The sequence below is a fragment of the Narcine bancroftii genome, chromosome 2 (genome assembly GCF_036971445.1).
Source record: "Narcine bancroftii isolate sNarBan1 chromosome 2, sNarBan1.hap1, whole genome shotgun sequence".
Classification (NCBI taxonomy): domain Eukaryota; kingdom Metazoa; phylum Chordata; class Chondrichthyes; order Torpediniformes; family Narcinidae; genus Narcine; species Narcine bancroftii.
Genome location: NC_091470.1, coordinates 102,844,807 through 102,869,434, shown reverse-complemented (window position 1 = coordinate 102,869,434; position 24,628 = coordinate 102,844,807). Strand labels below are relative to the sequence as shown.

At 42.7% G+C, this 24,628-nt stretch overlaps 1 protein-coding gene across 1 annotated transcript in view; it reads right to left on the bottom strand.

Moving 5' to 3' along the window:
• LOC138752913 (cytosolic purine 5'-nucleotidase-like) overlaps positions 1 to 14,245 on the bottom strand; it is a 114,652-nt gene extending 100,407 nt beyond the window's left edge. The window contains exons 1-2 of the mRNA XM_069915525.1: positions 14,021 to 14,245; positions 904 to 977 (exon numbers count right to left, since the gene is read on the bottom strand). Coding sequence (XP_069771626.1) covers positions 904 to 977; positions 14,021 to 14,154 — 208 coding nt within the window. The 5' untranslated portion in view covers positions 14,155 to 14,245. The remainder of the gene's footprint in view (positions 1 to 903; positions 978 to 14,020) is intronic.
• Positions 14,246 to 24,628: the final 10,383 nt, after the last annotated feature.

The window sequence follows — 24,628 nt, the reverse complement described above, 5'->3', positions numbered from 1 at the left end:
TTTAAGATGCAAGTTCACCTTTACCTGTGATTATTATTGGTCCTTACTGTGATTAGAATCAATCAGGGTATGAACACAGGCTGTACCAGAGGCCAAGCACCTTCCCTGCCAATCGCGGCACTCAAATAAAACAGACGAGGCTGGAAACTATCCAGAAGATGCAGGGGTTTGAAAAACATGAACCTCCAAATTCAAAGACAGTTTCTTTCCTGCTGTTATTGAACTCTTGAATGGACCTTCCCTGATGAACGACGCTGCCCCTACACAGGTTAACTGTATTTTTTTCTGAATCCTGCAGTTGGTTAAATTAACAGTACACTTTTCACTTTTGTTTTTATCATTGCACTACTTGCTGTACTTAGGCATGGACTGACTTGCTTGGATAGCTCACAAAATAAATCTTTTCACTGTACCTTGATACACATGAAAATAAACAATTGAAACCAATCAATTCAAGCACTCAGTAAGTCAGACAGCATCAGTATTAGCTTGGGCACCTGCCTACATTTTGCTCATACCTCGATGAAGGGCTCAAGTCTGAAACATTGGTTATATATCTTAATCTTTGTTATATAAAGGACATTGTTTGATCTGCTGAGTTTCTCCACCATTGTGTCTGAAGACTTTCATCTTCTACTCAAGCGCAAGTAGATCCTGTTTCTCTGAACCCCTTCCAGTAGCTCACCCATGACTGACATTAAACTCACTGAGCTGTACTTCCAAGACTTTTCTTGCGGTGTTTATTTCAAATAAAGGCCCAGCATTAGCCACCCTCCAATCTTCCAGCAAGTCACTTCTGCGAGCAATGATGCAAATATCTTTGCCCGGGCTCCCGCAGTTTTTTTTCCCTTCTTCTGAGTTTCAACCAGCGGTGTTAAAGATAAGAGAGCTTAAAGCTCCTACCTGCCAAGGTGTATTCCATGTCGAATCCAAAACATTTAATCTTCTCAAGAGTTAGGCTCCTGTTCACAAACACTCTGTAAAACAAACAGAAAAAAATACAATTCTTAAAACAAATGGGCACAGAAAGGGAAGCAAGTCCATTGACAGTATTCCTGTGGAGTTTGACAGTCTTCAAACAATGATGTGTCAATATTAAAATACCAGAGGCAGCCACTCAGAAGTGCCCCCAGAAGTGATCTTGCTGTGAATTAAATGATGTCCTCCTGGATTACACATTGGATTTGATAGCACGGGAGAGGCGAAAACCAGCAAGGAGCCAGAATTCCATTCAGAAGACTGGAAGCAAAATAATTGCATGAGTTCAACTATTTCAACATTCTATGTCATACTGAAAATTTGACTGAATAGTGTACTAATAACAACCTCTCGCTCAATGTCATCGAAACCAAGGAGCTGATTGTGGGCTTCAGGAAGCAAAAAGCCAGAGGTGTACAATCCTGTGATAATTGGGGGATCAGAGGTGAAGCGGGGAGTCACTATCTCAGAGGACCTTCCCCGGACCCAGCACCCGAATGTCATCGTGAAGAAACCTTGTCAGCGCCTCTACTTCCTCAGGAGTTTGTGGAGGTTTGGCATGACATTTGAAAACTTGGCAAACTTTGACAAATATGTAGTGGAAAGTGTGCTGAAGTAGAGACAGTAGATGGCTTCGAATCTCTGTCAGTGACCTGACTGGGAACAACCATGTTGACGCTATGGTCAACAAGGGACACCAACATCTCTACTTTGTTATGATGGAGGGATATGTCGATATTAAGAAGGAGGAGGCATCATGGTAGACACAGACATGCTAGGCCAAGGGGCCTGTTCCTTTTATTGTCACATAATAATACATTTAAAATGTAACTAACTTTTGACTGCTGTAAGACATACAATGAGTTGCCATGAGCCTGGCGCCCCTAACAATAAGAGAAAGAGAAGCAAAAGAGAGTCCCTTCAGAGTCATTGAGTGTCCATGGATTCACAACCAGTGCTCCCACAGTCTGCACCTCCACACACTCCTGTTCCATTCAACAGCAACATGAGCTCCAAATCCAAAACTCCAATACGATCAGGAAGCCTTTAGCACCCGAAGCTGTTCAGGAGCCCATTTGCCTTCCGTATCCTGGGTCTGATACCTGGTTCCCATGATCCAGTCTCTAGCAGCCCACACCAGTCCCCTGACCATATGTCGCCCACAGCCTGCGTGGGTCCCTTAGCTGCTAAACTCCTCACCTGTAGGGTTGTCTCCTCTGCTTCTCCGTCTCTGGTGTCCTGCACTGGTCTGCTTCTCACCGGAGTGCGCAACCCCTCGTGGCCACTGCCGAGAACAAGCACTGCCATCTTGGGCACAAACCTCTGTGGTTGCAGGATTTTACTTACAAACATTATTGGCTCCTTCAACAGGCCATTTAAAGCTTGCACAGAGCTGCCAACATTAGGACCAGGCATTCGGACCCTTTGGAGCAGCGCTGTGTTTCTGTTCTCCTGGGTCTACATCAACAGCATCACTGCCTTTACAGCAGTTCTGCTTTTTTTTTAATGGAATGGTAGCAGAATGGATATAGAGCCTCCCAAAGCACAGAAGGCCGAGTTGTGTGAATTGTCCCCCCTTGAATTTGAGTGCAATTTATTCAAGGAATCGTGGATTTAGTATCAAGAGGTGGCACGGTTGGTGTAGCGGTTAGCGCAACGCTGTTACAGCACCAGCGATTGGGTCCGGGATTCGAATCCAATGCTGTCTGTAAGGAGTTTGTATGTTCTCTCCGTGTCTGCGTGGGTTTCCCCCCACCATTCAAAACATACCAGGGTTGTAGATTAAATGGGTGTAATTGGGCGGCACGGGCTCGTGGGCCGAAATTGCTTGTTACCGTGCTGTCTGTCTAAATTTAAAATTTAAAGGCACTTTCATGACTTGGACTTCTGTCCTTATTTTTAAATGTGAAAATGATCCATACCTTGGAAGTGTAGTAATCAATGAAGACATTGACAAGCCCGTGGATCAGAAAACACACAAATGAAAGTTAATGCAGGAATATGGGGCATGGTATATCCTGATAGGAAAAAGGAGGGAGATAATATATGACAATTGTTTAATTTTATTGAGCTTGCAGAAACAGAGATCTGGAGATGTTTGTACAGATTATTGAGCGTTATTGGCCAAGTTGACAAAGCAGTTAATAAACCAACAAACGGTTAGGATTTGGAATGCACTGTCTGATAGACCGGTGGATGTAGATGCAATAGTATTCTTTGAAAGGGAATTGGATAAAAACTTGAAAGAGAAAAATATTACTGGATTTGGGGAAAGGATGAGGGATGGAACGAACTGTATTCATCTTAAAAACAGCCAGACCAGATGGGCTGTCCCATTTGATAATTCCACGAGAGAAATAACATTCAACATCTTTTTTTGTTTTGTCTTGATTCCACTTGTCAAAGTAGTTCAGCAAATTATAGAATATAGAGTACCGACCCATATATACCAACCAAAAAAAACCTAAATCCTCCCTGCCTTATAACCCTGTGTTTTCCTTTCATCCATGCGCTTGACTCTCTTAAATGTCCCTATTGTTTCAGTCTCCACCATCACCCTGGCAATGCATTCCAGGCACCCACAACTCTCTGTCAAAAACCTACCCCTGATGTCTCCTCTAAAGTTTCCTCCCTTTATTTTGTCCAGATGTCCTCTGGTGTTTGTTACTCCCATCCTGGGACAAAGATGTTGACTGTCAACCTGATCAAGACCTTGCATAATCTTGTAGACCTCCATTAAGTCACTTCTTATCTTTCTTCACTCCAATGAGAAAAGCCTTAGTTCTGCTAACCTTGTTTCATGAGATATATTTTCCAATCCTAGCAACATCCTGATAAATAACCTCTGCATCCTCTCCATTGCTTCCCCTTCTTTCAATTATGATCAGTAATTTTGTTTTCAGTTTATATTTACATTTCAAGTCTGCAGTGAGAAAAGATCATCTGAGCATTTGATGAAGTAGCTTTGAATGCAACCTACTTACTGATCACTACCACATTTAGAAATTCAAAAAATGCCCTCTGTAGATCAAAATACTTAACAATTTGGACATGGTGAATTACTTACAAAATTCAATTTTCTTGGTGAACCAAATGTTGCACTCACAATAATGAGAGTGGGTTGAAGCATAGAATGGATAGGGCACAGAAAAAAACCATTCAACTCATTGAGGGTAGGAATTGGTGGGGGAATTGGTGGGGGTGGAGAATCATGGTGGAAGAAGTGGGCACAGAGACAGAGCCCATTGATCTGTATTGGTTCTGTTCACAAGTAATGTTGTTGTTGTTCATCCTTCGTAGTCGAAGATGGCCATGGCTTCAAAGTGTTTGAAGTCATGACTTGGATTAAAGTGAGGGAGAGTTGCGCAGGTCATCAGCCTCACACTCTCGTCCCGGCCTATCTGGACCTAATGGCAAGTCGAAATGGCTGGAGACAGGTCAGGATGCAGAGGATAGTGTGTGTCTCACTGTGCCCTCTTAGTACTCCACGAAGCATTGCTGGGAATCGCCTTTCTGCCCATTGAACCAGTGATGGTTTCTTCCGCACAGTCCGTCGAATCCAGGCTTCACACGCAAGGTAGACAAGCCCTGAGTGTTGTGGGTCCAGACTGTTCTTGTGGTGTGCTCACAAGCTTCCCTATCCTAGTAATACAACTGGTATCACATGCCATGCATTGTCACATACGAGGAGTGAAAATAAATCTGCCTCCACTACTCTTTCCCAAACAACGATGTATAAAAAATGTTTTTCCTCATTTTCATTTGGTTCGTTTGCCTATCACCTTCCACTCGTTCTTAACCAAATTTCATATGTCCTTATTACATTGAGGCAGGCCATTCAGCCTATCAAGATGGCTCCCAGAGAATCCCATCAGCCCCATCCCCCACTTACTTCCCTTTAAAGTATTTTCCTGTGTGCATCAACTCCCACTCATTACTCTCCCACTTAGAAACTGCTTGTTCATGTGCCTGACTAAATGCCTCAAAGATTGTTGCATCAACTGCCTGTATATTCTACAATCTTTAAAAAATCCACACACTCCTTCAAGGCAGAGAAAAAATTCATTCAAAATGCTCTCGGGGGCCGGAGCAGAACCACAACAGATTAGTTTATGTGCCACATAGTGGCACAACAGCTCAAGCTGCTGGCTCACAGCTCCAGCATGCTGAAAGCCCTGACCTCCAGTGTGCACTGGAAGAGTTTCCAGGTCGCTCTAGAGGTCTCTCCTGGGATTTCTGGTTTCCTCCAAAATCCCACAAATAGTCACTTGGTGGACTGATCAACTTACCTCAGGTGCAGGTAAGTGACAATAAAATCAGGGGAGAGTTAGCAGGTGTGTGAGAGAGAATGGTTCCAGGTGATGGGTGATAGAACCAGGTGAGAGTTGGAACCAGGTTGGGGGGTGGGGGGAAGGAAAAAGGAAAGATTGGTCAAAGTAGAAAGAACCCAGGTGGACTGGTGTGTGGTTGTGGACAGATGCCACCACAAGATGTTGCTTGATGCACTGTTCCTCCTGTGGTTTATATATTTACTGGTGCTGGAATAGTGAGCTGAGAGTCGCTATTAGCAGACGTGCTGTTGAGAGGACATTCATAAAATCTTTCCCATATGCTTATGTTGATCGTGTGTGGTCAGATCCTGAGTACAGTACTGATAACAGTGTCAGCAGTGGACAAAATTCTGGAGGACGACCTCAGCTGTGTGGACGTGGCCCTGATTAACGAGTGTCAGATAAATTATTACTCTGTGCACGCAGTTAGAGCTCCAGACAGAGATGGCACTTGTACATTCAGCTTAAAGCAGTTTGCAACACTCACACCCCAGATCAAAGATTGATTCAAATCCACCTCCTGACAACTATAAACAAATTTAAGAGCAGCTTTATTCTTGCTGATATCAGACTCTTGAACAAACCTCTCACACATAGAAGATGATTTTTTTTTTAAACTACCCGATCACAGTCTTGTACTGTTTTTAACTGCACTTTTCTCAGAATATTTTCCACTTTAATTTTGCATCACCTGTTGTACTTCTGTGTGGGTTGGTCTGCCTGGATAGCACACTAAGCAAAGTCTTTCACCTGCAGGAGGAGCTCAACAGGTCAAGCAACATCAGTGGGAGAAAAAGAATAGTCAGCTTTAGGGTGGGAGGCTTTCATCTTTTTCTTTCTGACCGACGATGCTGCTCAATCTGCTGTGTTCCTTCAGCAGATCGTCATTGGCTCAGATCCCAGTCTTCTGTAAGCCTAAGGACTTTCACTGTATCTTGGAACAATTCAATTTAAAATTTAAAGTCATCATTCCAGCGTAATTGTAGTATCAGAGTTGCCATCTTCTGATGAGAAAAGATAGTAAATCATGATTTGGAAATGGAAAATACGAACTACACGCTGTGCCCTGGACTATAAGATGTACCCTGGACTATATGCTGTGCCCTGAACTATACGCTGTGTCCTGGACTGTACACTGGACTATACGCTGTGCCCTGGACTGTACCATGGACTATATGCTGTGCTCTGGACTATAAGCAGTACCCTGGACTATACGCTATGCCCTGGACTATATGTTGTGTCCTGGACTGTACCCTGGACTATACGCAGTGCCCCAGACTGCACCCTGGACTATACGCTGTGCCTAAGACTATACACTGTGTCCTGGACTGTATCCTTGACTATACGCTGTGCCCTGGACTGTGCCCTGGACTATACGCTGTGCCCTGGACTATAAGATGTACCCTGGACTATATGCTGTGCCCTGGACTCTAACCTGGACTATAAGCTGTACCCTGGACAATACGCTATTCCCTGGACTACACGTTGTGTCCTGGACTGTACCCTGGGCTAAACGCTGTGCCCTGGACTGTACCCTGGACTATACGCTGTGCCCTGGACAGTGCCCTGGACTATAAGATGTACCCTGGACTATATGCTGTGCCCTGAACTATACGCTGTGTCCTGGACTGTACCCTGGACTATATGCTGTGCCCTGGACTCTACCCTGGACTATACGCTGTACCCTGGACTGTGCCCTGGACTATACACTGTGCCCTGGACTGAACCCTGGACTATACACAGTGCCCGGAACTCTGCCCTGGTCTATACGCTGTGCCCTGAACTGTACCCTGGACTATACACTGTGCCCTGGCATGTCCCCTGGACTATATGCTGTGCCCTGGACTATAAGCTGTACCCTGGACTATACGCTATGCCCTGGACTATATATTGTGACCTGGACTGTACCCTGGACTATACGCTGTGCCCTGCACTGTACCCTGGACTATACGCTGTGCCTTGGACTATACACTGTGTCCTGAACTGTACCCTTGACTATACACTGTGCCCTGGACTATACGCTGTGCCCTGGACTATAAGATGTACCCTGGATTATATGCTGTGCCCTGAACTATACACTGTGTCCTGGACTGTACCCTGGACTATATGCTGTGCCCTGGACTCTACCCTGGACTATAAGCTGTACCCTGGACTATATGCTGTGCCCTGAACTATACGCTGTGTCCTGGACTGTACCCTGGACTATATGCTGTGCCCTGGACTCTACCCTGGACTATACGCTGTGCCCTGGACTGTGCCCTGGACTATACACTGTGCCCTGGACTGAACCCTGGACTATACACAGTGCCCGGAACTCTGCCCTGGTCTATACGCTGTGCCCTGAACTGTACCCTGGACTATACACTGTGCCCTGGCATGTCCCCTGGACTATATGCTGTGCCCTGGACTATAAGCTGTACCCTGGACTATACGCTATGCCCTGGACTATATATTGTGACCTGGACTGTACCCTGGACTATACGCTGTGCCCTGCACTGTACACTGGACTATACGCTGTGCCTTGGACTATACACTGTGTCCTGAACTGTACCCTTGACTATACACTGTGCCCTGGACTATACGCTGTGCCCTGGACTATAAGATGTACCCTGGACTATATGCTGTGCCCTGAACTATACACTGTGTCCTGGACTGTACCCTGGACTATATGCTGTGCCCTGGACTCTACCCTGGACTATAAGCTGTACCCTGGACTATACGCTGGGCCCTGGACTATACGCTGTGGCCTGGACTGTACCCTGGACTATACGCTGTGCCCTGGACTCTACCCTGGACTATACGCTGTGCCCTGAACTGTACCCTGGACTATACGCTGTCCCCTGGACTGTGCCCTGGACTATACGCTGTGCACTGGACTATAAGATGTACCCTGGACTATATGCTGTGCCCTGGACTCTACCCTGGACTATAAGCTGTACCCTGGACTATAAGCTGGGCCCTGGACTGTACCCTGGACTATACGCTGGGCCCTGGACTGTACCCTGGACTATACGCTGGGCCCTGGACTGTACCCTGGACTATACGCTGTGCCCTGGACTCTACCCTGGACTATACGCTGTCCCCTGGACTGTACCCTGGATTATATGCTGTGCCCTGGACTATAAGATGTACCCTGGACTATATGCTGTGCCCTGAACTATACACTGTGTCCTGGACTGTACCCTGGACTATATGCTGTGCCCTGGACTCTACCCTGGACTATAAGCTGTACCCTGGACTGTACCCTGGACTATACGCTGTGCCCTGGACTCTACCCTGGACTATACGCTGTCCCCTGGACTGTGCCCTGGACTATACGCTGTGCACTGGACTATAAGATGTACCCTGGATTATATGCTGTGCCCTGGACTCTAAGCTGTACCCTGGACTATACGCTGGGCCCTGGACTGTACCCTGGACTATATGCTGGGCCCTGGACTGTACCCTGGACTATACGCTGGGCCCTGGACTGTACCCTGGACTATACGCTGTGCCCTGGACTCTACCCTGGACTATACGCTGTCCCCTGGACTGTACCCTGGATTATATGCTGTGCCCTGGACTATACGCTGGGCCCTGGACTATACGCTGTGCCCTGGACTATACGCTGGGCCCTGGTCTATACGCTGTGCCCTGGACTGTACCCTGGACTATACGCTGTGCCCTGGACTCTACCCTGGACTATACGCTGTGCCCTGAACTGTACCCTGGACTATACACTGTGCCCTGGCATGTCCCCTGGACTATATGCTGTGCCCTGGACTATAAGATGTACCCTGGACTATATGCTGTGCTCTGAACTATACACTGTGTCCTGGACTGTACCCTGGACTATATGCTGTGCCCTGGACTCTACCCTGGACTATAAGCTGTACCCTGGACTATACGCTGGGCCCTGGACTGTACCCTGGACTATATGCTGGGCCCTGGACTGTACCCTGGACTATACGCTGTGCCCTGGACTCTACCCTGGACTATACGCTGTCCCCTGGACTGTGTCCTGGACTATACGCTGTGCCCTGGTCTATAAGATGTACCCTGGACTATATGCTGTGCCCTGGACTCTACCCTGGACTATAAGCTGTACCCTGGGCTATACGCTGGGCCCTGGACTGTACCCTGGACTATACGCTGGGTCCTGGACTGTACCCTGGACTATAAGCTGTGCCCTGGACTCTACCCTGGACTATACGCTGTCCCCTGGACTGTGCCCTGGACTATATGCTGTGCCCTGGACTATAAGATGTACCCTGGACTATACGCTGTGCCCTGGACTCTACCCTGGACTATACGCTGTCCCCTGGACTGTGTCCTGGACTATACGCTGTGCCCTGGACTATAAGATGTACCCTGGACTATATGCTGTGCCCTGGACTCTACCCTGGACTATAAGCTGTACCCTGGACTATACGCTGGGCCCTGGACTGTACCCTGGACTATACGCTGGGTCCTGGACTGTACCCTGGACTATAAGCTGTGCCCTGGACTCTACCCTGGACTATACGCTGTCCCCTGGACTGTGCCCTGGACTATATGCTGTGCCCTGGACTATAAGATGTACCCTGGACTATATGCTGTGCCCTGGACTCTACCCTGGACTATAAGCTGTACCCTGGACTATACGCTGGGCCCTGGACTGTACCCTGGACTATACGCTGGGCCCTGGACTGTACACTGGACTATACGCTGTCCCCTGGACTGTGCCCTGGACTATATGCTGTGCCCTGGACTATAAGATGTACCCTGGACTATATGCTGTGCCCTGGACTCTACCCTGGACTATAAGCTGTACCCTGGACTATACGCTGGGCCCTGGACTGTACCCTGGACTATACGCTGGGCCCTGGACTATACGCTGTGGCCTGGACTGTACCCTGGACTATACGCTGTGCCCTGGACTGTACCCTGGACTATACACTGTGCCCTGGACTATACGCTGTGCCCTGGACTCTACCCTGGACTATACGCTGTCCCCTGGACTGTGCCCTGGACTATACGCTGTGCCCTGGACTGTGCCCTGGACTATACGCTGGGCCCTGGACTATACGCTGTGGCCTGGACTGTACCCTGGACTATACGCTGTGCCCTGGACTGTACCCTGGACTATACGCTGTGCCCTGGACTGTACCCTGGACTATATGCTGTGCCCTGGACTGTGCCCTGGACTATACGCTGTGCCCTGGACTCTACCCTGGACTATACGCTGTCCCCTGGACTGTGCCCTAGACTATACGCTGTGCCCTGGACTGTGCCCTGGACTATACGCTGGGCCCTGGACTATACGCTGTGGCCTGGACTGTACCCTGGACTATACGCTGTGCCCTGGACTGTACCCTGGACTATACGCTGTGCCCTGGACTCTACCCTGGACTATACGCTGTCCCCTGGACTGTGCCCTGGACTATACACTGTGCCCTGGCATGTCCCCTGGACTATATGCTGTGCCCTGGACTATAAGATGTACCCTGGACTATAAGCTGTACCCTGGACTATACGCTGGGCCCTGGACTGTACCCTGGACTATACGCTGGGCCCTGGACTGTACCCTGGACTATACGCTGTGCCCTGGACTCTACCCTGGACTATACGCTGTCCCCTGGACTGTGCCCTGGACTATACGCTGTGCCCTGGACTATAAGATGTACCCTGGACTATATGCTGTGCCCTGGACTCTACCCTGGACTATAAGCTGTACCCTGGACTATACGCTAGGCCCTGGACTGTACCCTGGACTATACGCTGGGCCCTGGACTGTGCCCTGGACTATACACTGTGCCCTGGACTATAAGATGTACCCTGGACTATATGCTGTGCCCTGGACTCTACCCTGGACTATAAGCTGTACCCTGGACTATACGCTGGGCCCTGGACTGTACCCTGGACTATACGCTGGGCCCTGGACTGTACCCTGGACTATACGCTGGGCCCTGGACTGTACCCTGGACTATACGCTGTGCCCTGGACTCTACCCTGGACTATACGCTGTCCCCTGGACTGTGCCCTGGACTATACGCTGTCCCCTGGACTGTGCCTTGGACTATACGCTGTGCCCTGGACTGTGCCCTGGACTATACGCTGGGCCCTGGACTATACGCTGTAGCCTGAACTGTACCCTGGACTATACGCTGTGCCCTGGACTGTACCCTGGACTATACGCTGTGCCCTGGACTCTACCCTGGACTATACGCTGTCCCCTGGACTGTGCCCTGGACTAAACACTGTGCCCTGGACTGTGCCCTGGACTATACGTTGTGCCCTGGACTATACGCTGTGGCCTGGACTGTACCCTGGACTATACGCTGTGCCCTGGACTCTACCCTGGACTATACGCTGTGCCCTCCATTAGCATGATTACTTGGTTGCTGCACTGTGCTGTTTTGGTGAACTTGTTGTGTACTAATTGATTGCCATGTTCTTTACATTAAAACAGGGAATGCTTTTGGATGGTTCAGGATAAATAAATGCTATTTTTGTTCTTTTATTTTGTACTTGGAAGCTCAGTAAGGCATTTAAATATTAAAGGACCAGACAAAATCAACACAGGCTCAATTAATGGTGCTAATGTGAATTGGAAATTTACCTAAAACAACAATACAAAATAACAAGGAAACTTTCCTGACATTTTTCCAATGGGAGCCATTAACCAGTTAAATCTTTGGAGCAAAATCTTGGACTTCATTTATTTTCATGGCAACCATCAAGTAAACAACTCTGGCTATTTTTTACAGATGAGTGCACTGACCGGCAGCATCATGGGCTGGTATGGGGGCACCAATACCCCTGAGTGTGAAGCCCTGTAATAGGTAGTGAAAACAGTCCAGGATATCACAGGTCAAACCCTCCTCACCATCAAGGATGTCTACAAGGAATAATTGTTTTATGTGTTTACATGTTTATGCTGTGCACATTTTTGCACCACCAATTAGTGGTAATTTTGCCACACCTGCAGGAAAAAGGAGTCATGTATGTACTCTGACAATAAATCTGAAATCTGAGCAGCAGCAATTGTCAAAGATCCCCACCACCCAGCACACGCTCTGTTCTCGCTGCTGCCATCAGGAAAGAGGTATCGGTGCCACAAGACTCGCACCACCAGGTTCAGGAACAGCTGCTCCCCCTCCACCATCAGACTCCTCAACCACAAACTCAATCAGGGACTCATTTAAGGACTCTTACTTTTGCACTTTAGATTTTTTTTTCTCTGTATTGCATAGTTTAGTTTGTTTACATTTCTTTATTTGTTTACATGTGTACGGTGTGTAGTCTTCTTGCACTATCATGCCTCGCCCGCAGGAATCAGAATCTCAGGATTGTATGTGATGTCCTGTATGTACTCTGACAATAGACCTGAACTTTGAAGGAAAATAGAATTTCCTCACATTCTTCCTGTATTTCTTGCCAACTTCTAAATCAGTGCCTCTTGGTTATTGTACCATCACCTACTGGGGACAGGTATCCTTTGAATCAGAATTTACTGTCGTGAAGTTCATTGCTTGCAGCAGAATCCCAGTGCCAACATTTAATATAAATTACCTTACAAAATAAATTTTAAAAATAATGCAAGAACAGACAAAGTCAGGCCATGTCTGTGATTCATTGTTCATTCAGGAATCTGATAGCAGCGGGGAAACTGTCCTTGTGCCGCTGAGTGCTCGTCTTCAGACTCCTGTATCTTTTTCCTGACGGTAGCAGAGTGAAGAGGGCACGGCCTGGGTGGTGGGGGGGGGGGGGGGGGGCCTTGAGGATAGAGGTTGCTTTCTTATGACACCACCTCTTGTAGATGTCCTTGGTAGAGTGAAGACTTGTTCCTGTGTCAACCCTATCCAATCCTGGGAATCATGTACATCTTTCCCAATGCCCCCTCAATCTCCTTTGCTGCAAGGACAAGCACAGTTACTCCAGCTGGACTCTGTGGCTAACCTCAATGGAAGAAAAGGATGAATTGATTCAGAAGTGTGGAGCAAGGGGTCAATTTTTCTTGGTGAGGCCATTGTGATGTTACATCCTCTGTCTCTTATGGATTCCGTGTCTGATGATCCATTTCAAAGATGGCTTGTATTTTTAATTGCTGTTTACATTTAGTCAGCTGTTCTGGTTTTGCATTTTGAGGTTATTTCATTTTCTATGAGTTCAATAAACAAATGTGAATATTACTTTACATGTGACCATATCTACACTTTTAAATTCTCCTTCACTACATCTCTTGGTGCAGTTTTCTGTGTGTATCAGGTGTTCATGTTACCCAGAATCAAATCATGGCACCAGGAGCAGGAAAAGTGTGCCACGCTTCATATCTGTGCCAAGTAACGTTTTACCTCTGGACAAAGAAACTCTGCTCGTTGTAAACTAAATTGTACCCACTTTGTACCATGCAGCAGGTAACAACTATGGTTTTCTATATGAATACAAATTCTTCTATAGCATCATGTCTTTCAATAAATAAACAAAATACAATGTAGGTGATAAATAAGTGAGTAAACTGTAACCACATCTCATGACTGTGGACACCATTACATTGCTCAGTGTGCATATTGAAACATAATATGAATTTTGTGGTTGTGCTATGAAGTAGAAAACAATTGGTCAAAAATTCTTGGAGAATTTCTTTTTTTTTCCAAACAAACAAAATGTATTGCTTGGAGGTTAAAACTATTAACAAAGGCATCTAAAGTGACTGGTCTAATTTAATTAAACTGTGGTTACGTTGTTACCTGTGATGATAGTCTCGTTTCAAAAGGCGATAATCAGTATGATGGCAGTCCCCAGCACTCTGGAAGCTGAAATGGTTTGCATGAGGAGAAGGCTGCTCCCTGCGATCTGAGTGTTCATCTGTAACACTTCCCATGCTTCTCACTTGCTGTCAACCTTGTTTGTTACACATTTCTGGTGTTATGCCGTGAAGAGGATTGTTTCAAGTGGAGCTGGTCAGGCTAGTTCCAGCTTTTCATTCTTGATGCATCCTCAGTTGAGGCCAGCAGAGAGGCTGTAGTTTATCGTGAGCTGTGTGCTTGATCTGGCAGGGAACCCAGCATGTTTCAGCAGCTGCTGCGGTAGATAGAACAAGCCCTTGCTGACCTCCTGATGACTGTGTGACAGTACTATCTCTACTCTGCAAATCTTTCTCAAGTCTGGATAAGAGCTTTCACAAGGTCGCAAAGCTTTTTTTTGAAGAGTGGAAGGCAAACAATTCCTAAATTGAATTATTTTACATTTTCTCTGCCTCTTCATCTGAAGCACCTTAAATCCAAAACCCATTTCACGTGTCATAAATACTTAATCCAGTTTTTAATTTAGCACAGCACAGTATCTGATATAGGAAAACAAGAGGACAGAAATTGATATCTAAATAAAAGGATGACTATTGCTAAGGAAGGCAAATTCAAGCCTAATTTTTCATCTTTACATCTCTGTAAATCGTATCTTTTTCTTTTTTATTTCTCTTACTCCATAGGTTTTTCATTCAATTTGCTTCTTTAATTTCCTCTCCACCTTCTGCTGTGTTTAGTTCCTAATCCTTACATTTTATCCATTACCTAATTGAATTTGCATCTATCCCTACCCTAACCCTAACAAAACACTATTTCATTATCTGAAAGTAAATTCCTTCTCAGGAAATGTAATTAATTGGAATTTGTTGGATTCAGAAACTTGTATGAACAGGTGGATTTTGAGATTAGGCCCAAAATTTTTTATTTCTCAAAATAATGTCCAAATGAAAGTGAGGGATGTTTTACTCTTCAGTAAACCTTGGTAACCCTGACTTTGCTGACCAATGTGAAATATTCCACTTCTCATGAGGTGTAAAATCCCATGATAACAAAATGTTCTTGCCAACAGTCTTGCATTTTACTGATGAAATCAAATATCCATAGCCTCTTTGGCAGCATTCAGGAAGGATCTGACTTCATGTCTGAAAGGGTAGAATTTGCAGAACTATAAGGTTAAAGGAAGGGGAATGGGGCTAGATGGATTTATCATATATGGAGTTAGTACAGACCCGATTAATTGAATGGCCTTCTTCAATCCTGTACCTATTCTGTGATTCTTGGATATGCACCTGAATAAATGTGACCTGCAAGTCCGTTACTGTGCTGTATCTCTAAAGAAAAATCTTCCAAAGATGTACAGAGTTATTAGGCTAATTGGTCACCTGGGTATATTGGGGCATCATGGGCCGAAGAGCCAGAAAGCTCTGTTAATGTTCTGCATCTCTACATCTTTCTTCACCAGCATGAATATGATGGGTTGAATGGCCTCCTTTTGCCTTATATATTTTCAATAATTCTACATTTTTATAATCTTTATTCATTCCTTTAGTTATTAAGTTCTGGGATGAATCATCCCAGTCTGACTCCATTTAAAGAAGTGGAAGAAGCATAATGCTAAATAGCTTCCCCATTTCAGTAAGGATACATCAGAAACTTTGCCCAGGCCTGTGAGTAGATGAGGGCAGCTGGGAAAATTCTAACTGGATCTGACTGGAAAGCAGTGGCTTTGCCCAGAGGCTCCCCAACTGGTTCTGCTCTGCTCCATGATGTGCATTACCCAGATTCCTCACCCTCTGCAAATAACTATGTTGATTGCAAACACTAAATAAGGATGACTTGTCCTCCCCTCCAACATTGTCCCTTCCCCTGAGAAAGGCTCGTTCCCATCTTATCTACTCGCCATGAAAGAACCTTTCATCCTGGTTCAATCTGCTGTTCGAATAAGCATGAATGAAACAAAAAATCCAAGAAGGTGAAGAGAATATACATCTTTACGCATACAGAAGTCAATTTAAATATGCATACTGCACGGTTACAGGCCCTTCTGGCCCACAAGCCCATTCCCCTTTCCCCAAATACACCAATGAACCTACAACCCCCTTCTGTTTTGAAAGGTGGAAGGAAACTGGAGCACGCAGAGGAAACCCATGCAGGCATGGGGAGAACGTACAAACTCCTTATAGACAGCATCGGATTTTAACCTGGGTTTCTGGCGTTGTAACATCATTATGTTAACCGCTGTGCTAACCAGTTGATGTTTTGGCCCAAAACTCTGTCGAGAATTGATTTTGGCATAAACATTGTCTATCCTTTTTCTCCCACTGATATTGCTTCACCTGATGAGTTCCTCCCGCCGATTGTGTTTAGATTCTGTTTTATAATTTTGTCAATTGAGTTTAAGGATTAACTACATTATCTCTGAAGCTAGTTTGTCTTTATTAACTTCTTTCCTTGATGTAAATGTGTGAATTTAATGGATTTTGGGAAATTATTTTAAAATTTATTACATTTAAATTTTACATTTTAAAATTTAGACAGAATAGCCCTTTCGCCTGTGCTGCCCAATTAACCCACAAACCCTATACGGTTTGAACAGTGGGAGGAAACCAGAATTCCCAGAGGAAACCCCCACAGGTATGGAGGAGAATGCACAAACTCCTTAAAGATAGTGTGGGATTCGAACTCCATTCACTGGGGCTGTAACAGCATTGCGTTAACCGTGATGCTAATCATAACTCTGTCATGACAGCCTTGATCTAATAATTAACATAATCCAACTTAACACAGCACCATTAATCTTCAATACTCGATTAGTAACTGGGCTTCCCACCAATGAAGAGTTGTTGCTCGACCTGCTGAGGTCCTCCAGCAGATTGTTTATCCCTCTAAAAGTTCCACCCTGTCTTGCTGGTACCATCTGGTGTTGTGCCTAGTCATGTAGTCATCGTCTGATCCAGGAGCTTATATTTCTGTGAGCCAGCAAGTGGGGAATAAATAGAAGCACAAAGGGCGATAAGACCGTCGCATGGGATTCCAGCTGAAAAAATCCTCAGTAACTCTGACTTTTCCTTCACATCATCAGGCACAAACTTCCCAATATTTCCAAAGACCTAACAGGTGCCTGGATAACTTCCATTCCACTGCTGAATTAGTCTGATAGATGTCTATGATTGGAGTACTTATTGGTGACAAAATTAGCCTGATGACATCTACCCAATCAGGCACTGGTTGGCTTTATTTTTTACTACCAACTGCTATGCAAGCTTCTGCAATCCTCTAAACTCAGCCAGTTGCTGTATATTCCTTTGAATCAGAATGCTTCAGCCATGTAACCAGAGCTAAAATGTTAATCTCTTCTGGGAGACCATCTGATAGTAGAAACGTTAGTTAGTTCTCTTCATATCTGTAAAAACACAGAAATGCTAGAGGAACTCAGCAGGTCTCCCAGCATCTATAGGAGGTAAAGATATAACTGACATTTTTGGTATGAGTAAAAGCAAGGCAGGCACCTCTCACAAGCTTTCTCAATCTCCCTCTCAGGGACAAACTCTCAACAGACATCTTCTACAAACCCACCAACTCCCACAGTGACCTCAACTACACCACTTCACATCCCTTTCTATCAATTCCTCCATCTCCATGGCATCTGCTCCCAGGATGAGGTCTTCACCGAGAGATCATCCTTGATATCCTCCTCCTTCAAGACACGTCTTCCCATCTACCACCATTGAACAGCCCTCATCCGGATATTCTCCATTACCCCCACATCTTCCCCCTCCACCCCACGCGTAACAAGGACAGGATTCCCCTTCTCACCTATCAATCCACCAGACTTCGCATCCAACATATCATCCTCAGCCATTTCTGCCACTTACTACATGCTCCAACCACTAGACACATCTATCCTTCTCCTCACCATTCCACCCTCTTTAGGCAGTCCTCCCTCCATAACTCCCTTGTTCACTTCTCCCTCCCCACCAATTGTCCCCTTTGCACCTACCCCTGTGACCACAGGAGGTGCTCCACTTGCACCCCACCATCATTTCGGATCCCAAACAGTCATTTCAAGTGAAGCAACACTTCACTTGTGAATCCTCAGGGGTAGCTACAGCATTAAGTGGTCGCATTGGGGTCTCCTCTACATCAGAGAGACAGAATGCAGACTGGGAGATTGCTTCGTTGAGCAGCTCGGCTCTGTCCATTGCAATAACATGGATACCCCAGTGGCCACCCTTTCAATTCCCCACCCCATTCACTTGCCAACATTTACCATCCATGGTCTCATGCACTGCCAGACTGAGACCACCGCAAGTTTGAGGAACAACATCTCTTATTCCATCTGGGCACCCTCCAACTGGGTGGCATTAACATCAACTTCTCCAGTTCCGAGGAAGTCACGTGATGGAGTAGTGACCGGTAAGAAAATACCAGCCCTCTCCAGAAAAGTAAACAAAAGGTAGAAAAAAAACAAAGTCACTAACACAGAAACCATAAAAAATTGAAAGTGAAAGTGTGGAGAAAATGGCAGCAAAGAAAGAAAAACCAAAAACAACGGGAAGAGAAGAAGAAGGAAGGACGTCGGAAGAGGAAGGTGAAGGCCTTACCGGTACGAGGAAGCCCACCGTGGAGAGAGAAGCCTGCTCCCTGAGGTCCGTGGAAACCCCGAACTCAGGACGACAAAGATGGCTCACGGAGCCAAACAAAAGTGCGCAACTGCGCATGCGCGATGCGCAAGACAAAAATAACACTGACGGGAGGGGGGACCAGCTGAGGAGTCGATCTCCACAGCTGAAATTGACAACCACAACAAAGCAGCAAGAGGAAAACATAGAAAATAACGAGAACAAGAAAGAGAGTAAAAAGAAATCAAAGAAACAACAGATGACCAACCCAGAGGAAGAAGACCAGCACAAGACACTTCTAGTAAAAACAAGAAGACCAAAAATACCCAACAAAATAAAACAAACAACCCAACAAGAAAACCCCGAAGAGACAGAGGTAAAGGACACAGATCCTGGAGTGGACTCAGAAGAAGAGGAGGAAGAACACAGAGAAATGGAAGATGAAGGGAAGGGCAAGTACATGGATATATTTTTTTTTAAAGAATATATGGAAACAGTAAAAGAATAGCAGACACAAGAATTCAGTGAAATAAAAAGAATAAAAAGTACAGAAGAAAAAGTGAATAGATTAGAGATGATCATGTCAGATATAGGAAAAAGAGTGGACAAGGTGGAAGAACGAGAAACAGCCATAGAAATGGAAGAAGATGACTTTAAAAAGAAATTAGAAGAATCTGATAAAAAAGTTAAAGAGACACAAGAGCTGTTAACTCAGAAGATAGATATAATGGAAAATTATAATAGAAGAATAGAAGAAACAATATAAAGATAGTAGACCTTAAGGAAGATGAAGAAGGCAAAAATATGAAAGAATTTATAAAAGAATGGATCTCCAGGTTCCTAGGAAGACCAGAATTACAGGAAGAAATGGAAATAGAAAGGGCACACAGAACATTAGCGCCTAAACCACAACCACAACAAAAACCAAGATCCATTCTAGTAAAATTCCTAAGATATACAACAAGAGAAAATATATTGGAGAAGGCAATGAAAAAAATAAGAGAAAACAAAAAACCACTGGAATACAAAGGTCAAAAAAATTTTTTCTATCCAGTTATAAATTTCGAACTCCTGAAAAAGAGGAAGGAGTTTAATGCAGCAACAATGACCCTATGGAAAAAAGGTTATAAATTTATGTTAAAATACCCAGCGGTATTTAAAATAGTTATCCCAGGGCAGCAAAGCAAACTATTCTCGGATCCGGAAAAAGCACGAAAATTTGCAGAACAACTACAAAACAGACAGAGAGATGATGAGATGTACCAAGAACAAAAATGACAACAAACTATATATATATATGTATATATATATATATATATATATATATGTATATGTGTGTATGTGTGTATATATATCTCTGTATATATAAAAAATAGAGTATAGGTAAGAACTAAGAAAGGAAAGAAAGGAAGTAAGGAGGGAATTAAGAGAGTGACCTTTGTTATATATGAAGATTAAAATCTTTTCTGGGGGGGGCTGGGTGGGGAAGAATAACAGTCACTGCAAAATCAGTTGACGCTTGCGAGCGGATTCGCAAATCCAAATGGAGAGGGGAGATGAGGTTGCCAGACAAGGGACAAAGGGCAACTCAGAAAGGGGAGGGACTATTGGGGTTAAAGGAATTTTGGATATGAGAATATTGGAAATATTTTATGTTTTAAAAATGTTGTCTTATAATGTGTTCAAAAAAAGAAAGCAGAAATGGATAAGAAGGAAAGGTGGTGATGAGGAAACGGAAAGGAAAGATAAACAAAGTATGAAATGACTATGTTGAACTATATGACTTTAAATATTAATGGAATACATAACCAAATCAAAAGGAAGACTGTTAAATTTACTGAAAAAAGAAAAAATTGATATAGCATTCGTACAAGAAACACATCTAACTAAAGTGGAACACAAGAAATTAAAGAGAGATTGGATAGGACATGTAACAGCAGCATCATATAATTCAAAAGCCAGAGGAGTAGCTATATTAATCAATAAAAATGTACCAATCAAAATAGAAGAGGAAATAATAGATCCAGCAGGGAGATATGTAATGATAAAATGTCAGATATACTCAGAATTGTGGAATTTACTCAATGTATACTCAACTAATGAAGAAGATCAAAAATTTATGCAAGATATCTTTTTGAAGATAGCAGATACGCAAGGGAACATACTAATAGGAGGGGATTTTAACCTTAATTTGGACTAAAACATGGATAAAACTGGGGAAAAAAACTAACAGAAAGAACAAAGTAACCTAATTTATAATTAAATTGATGCAAGAAATGCAACTTTTGGATATATGGAGGAAACAACACCCAAAGGAAAAGGAATATTCATATTATTCGGGTAGACACAAAACATACTCAAGGATAGACCTATTCCTGTTATCAGCCCACATTCAAGGGAGAGTTAGGAAAACGGAATATAAAGCTAGACTATTATCGGATCACTCACCTCTGTTATTGGCAATAGAGCTAGAGGACATCCCACCAAGAAAGTATAGATGGAGATTAAATTCCATGCTACTTAAAAGACAGGATTTTAGAGAATTCATTGAACGACAAATTAAAATGTACTTTGAAATAAATACGCAATCAGTGAAAGATAAGTTTATACTATGGGACACAATGAAAGCGTTCATCAGAGGGCAAATAATAAGTTATGTAACTTAGATGAAGGACTACAATCGGGAAACAGAACAGTTGGAAATGGAAAGAACAAATACAGAAAAAAGAATTAGCAATAAAGGAAGATACAACTAAAAGAAGAGAATTGGCAGACAAAAAAATAAAATATGAAACAATACAAACATATAAGGTGGAGAAAAACATAATGAAGACAAAACAGAAATATTATGAACTAGAAGAAAAAACGCACAAAATTCTAGCGTGGCAGCTTAAGACAGAACAAACTAAAAGAATGGTATTGGCATTAAGGAAAAAGGACAAACAAATTACATATAATCCAACGGAGATCAATGAAAACTTCAGGGAATTCTACGAACAACTATATCAAACTGAAAACGAAGGGAAAGAAGACAAAATAGATGAATTTCTAACTAAAATTGAACTACCGAAATTACAAACAGAGGAGCAAAATAAATTAATAAAACTATTTGAAATAGAAGAATTACAGGAGATATTAAAAAAACTACCGAACAATAAAACACCAGGAGAGGATGGACTCCCAATAGAATTCTATAAAACATTTAAAGACTTATTAATTCCTCCCCTCCGGGAAGTAATCAACCAGATTGATAAAACACAAAACATACCAGATTCATGCAAAACAGCAATAATTACAGTAATACCAAAGACAGGGAAATATCCACTAGCACCAGCATCATATAGACCAATTTCTCTACTTAACATATATTAACATTATAACTTAATATTTATAAAATTTTTATAATATTAACTTAACATTATAAGATAATAGCTAAACTATTAGCAAACAGATTGGCCGACTATGTACCAAAAATAGTAAATCTAGACCAAACTGGATTTATTAAAAAAAGACGAACAACGGACAATATCTGTAAATTTATTAACTTAATTCATGCAGTAGAAAGAAATAAAACTCCAACAGTAGCGGTTGCTTTAGACGCAGAGAAGGCCTTTGACAGAGTAGAATGGAATTATTTATTCAAAGTACTACAAAAATTCAGCTTACCAGAGAAATATATTAATTAGATTAAAGCATTATATAAGGGGCCATTGGCAAAAGTGACAGTAAATGGATATATATCAAAACAATTTAACTTAAGCAGATCAACAAGGCAGGGATGTCCACTATCTCCCTCACTGTTCGCGTTAGCTAAAGAACCACTAGCAGAACTGATAAGAACAGAAAATAAAATAAGAGGGATAAAAATAAAAGAGAAGGAATATAAAATCAGTCTATTTGCAGATGATGTTATAATATACTTAACAGAACCAGAAATATCAATAAAAGAATTACATAGGAAATTGAAGGAATATGGAGAAGTATCGGGGTACAAGATCTACGCAAATAAAAGTGAAGCCAATGAATAATCCGGATTTCACAAAGTTTAAGAAAGAATCACCATTTAGATGGCAAACACAAGCAATGCAATACCTAGGTATACAACTAAATAAAAACCTCGACCATCTATATAAACTCAATTATCATCCATTAATGAAAAAATTACAAGACGACTTAGAGCATTGGAAAGACTTACCACTAACACTGATAGGAAGGATAAACTGTATTAAAATAAACATCTTCCCAAGGATACAATACCTATTTCAGTCATTACCAATTCACCTAACAGAGAAATTCTTCAAGGAGCTAAAGAAAATATAAGGAAATTCTTATGGAAAGGGGAGAAACCAAGGATAGTACTAGATAAATTAACAGAATGGTACAAACAAGGAGGCTTACAACTACCAAACTTTAAGAAATATTATAGAGCCGCACAATTAAGATACCTATCAGATTTTTATCAAACAAGGGAAAAACCAGATTGGACCAGATTAGAGCTAGATAAAATAGGGGAGAAGATACCTGAACATATACTATATAAATGGGATGAAAAATTGGTGCAACGTAGTAATTCATCGGTATTGCATCATCTGCTCAACATTTGGAAGAAGATTCACATAGAAAGGAATAAAACAAATTACCAACTACCAAAACTAATATATATATTTTTTTAATCATTTTTTTCACACTATAAACCATATTGAACAAGATACATACATTTTCCTTCTTAATATACAGTGTCATTTTCTCCCCCCTTCCCTCCTCCCCTCCCTCCCTCCCTCCCTCACCTCCCCTCCTATTTATTTAAAGTTCAGAATATAAGATACATTAAACCCGTCAAACAATGTTGTTACTCAATAAAAATAAACAAGAAATTCCACTGAGTCAGTTCTTTTCATTATCTTCTCCTTCTGTCATTTTAGGTGGTAGATGTCTACGGTAGGTTTTCTCTATTGTGTTTCATGTATGGCTCCCATATTTGTTCAAATATTGTAATGTTATTTATTAAATTATATGTTATTTTTTCTAATGGAATACATTTATTCATTTCTATGTACCATTGTTGTATTCTCAAGTTGTCTTCTAATTTCCAGGTTGACATAATACATTTTTTTGCTACAGCTAGGGCTATCATAACAAATATTTTTTGTGCTCCATCCAAATCGAGTCCAAATTCTTTGTTTTTTAGATTACTTAGGAGGAAGATCTCTGGGTTTTTTGGTATATTGCTTTTTGTGATTTTATTTAATATCTGGTTTAGATCTTCCAAAAAATTTTCCACTTTCTCACATGTCCAAATTGCATGAATTGTTGTTCCCATTTCCTCTTTACAGTGAAAACATCTGTCTGATACTGTTGGGTCCCATTTATTTAACTTTTGAGGTGTGATGTATAGCCTGTGTATCCAGTTATATTGTATCATACGTAACCTCGTGTTTATTGTATTTCTCATAGTTCCGGAGCATAACTTCTCCCATATTTCATTCTTTATCTTTATGTTTAGATCTTGTTCCCATTTTTATTTAGTTTTACCATTTGTTTCCTCGTTCTCCTTTTCTTGTAGTTTAATATACATGTTTGTTACAAATTTTTTGATTATCATTGTGTCTGTAATCACGTATTCAAAATTACTTCCTTCTGCTAACCTCAGACTGTTTCCCAATTTGTCCTTCAAGTAGGATTTCAGTTGGTAGTATGGCAACATTGTATCATGAGTTATATTATATTTATCCTTCATTTTTTCAAAGGATAATAATTTATTTCCCGAAAAACAATTTTCTATTCTTTTGATCCCTTTTTTTTCCCATTCTCTAAAGGAAAGGTTATCAATTGTAAAAGGGATTAGCTGATTTTGCGTCAGTATTAGTTTTGGTAGTTGGTAATTTGTTTTTTTTTCAAAACTTTATTTATTAATTTTAACATATAAAGA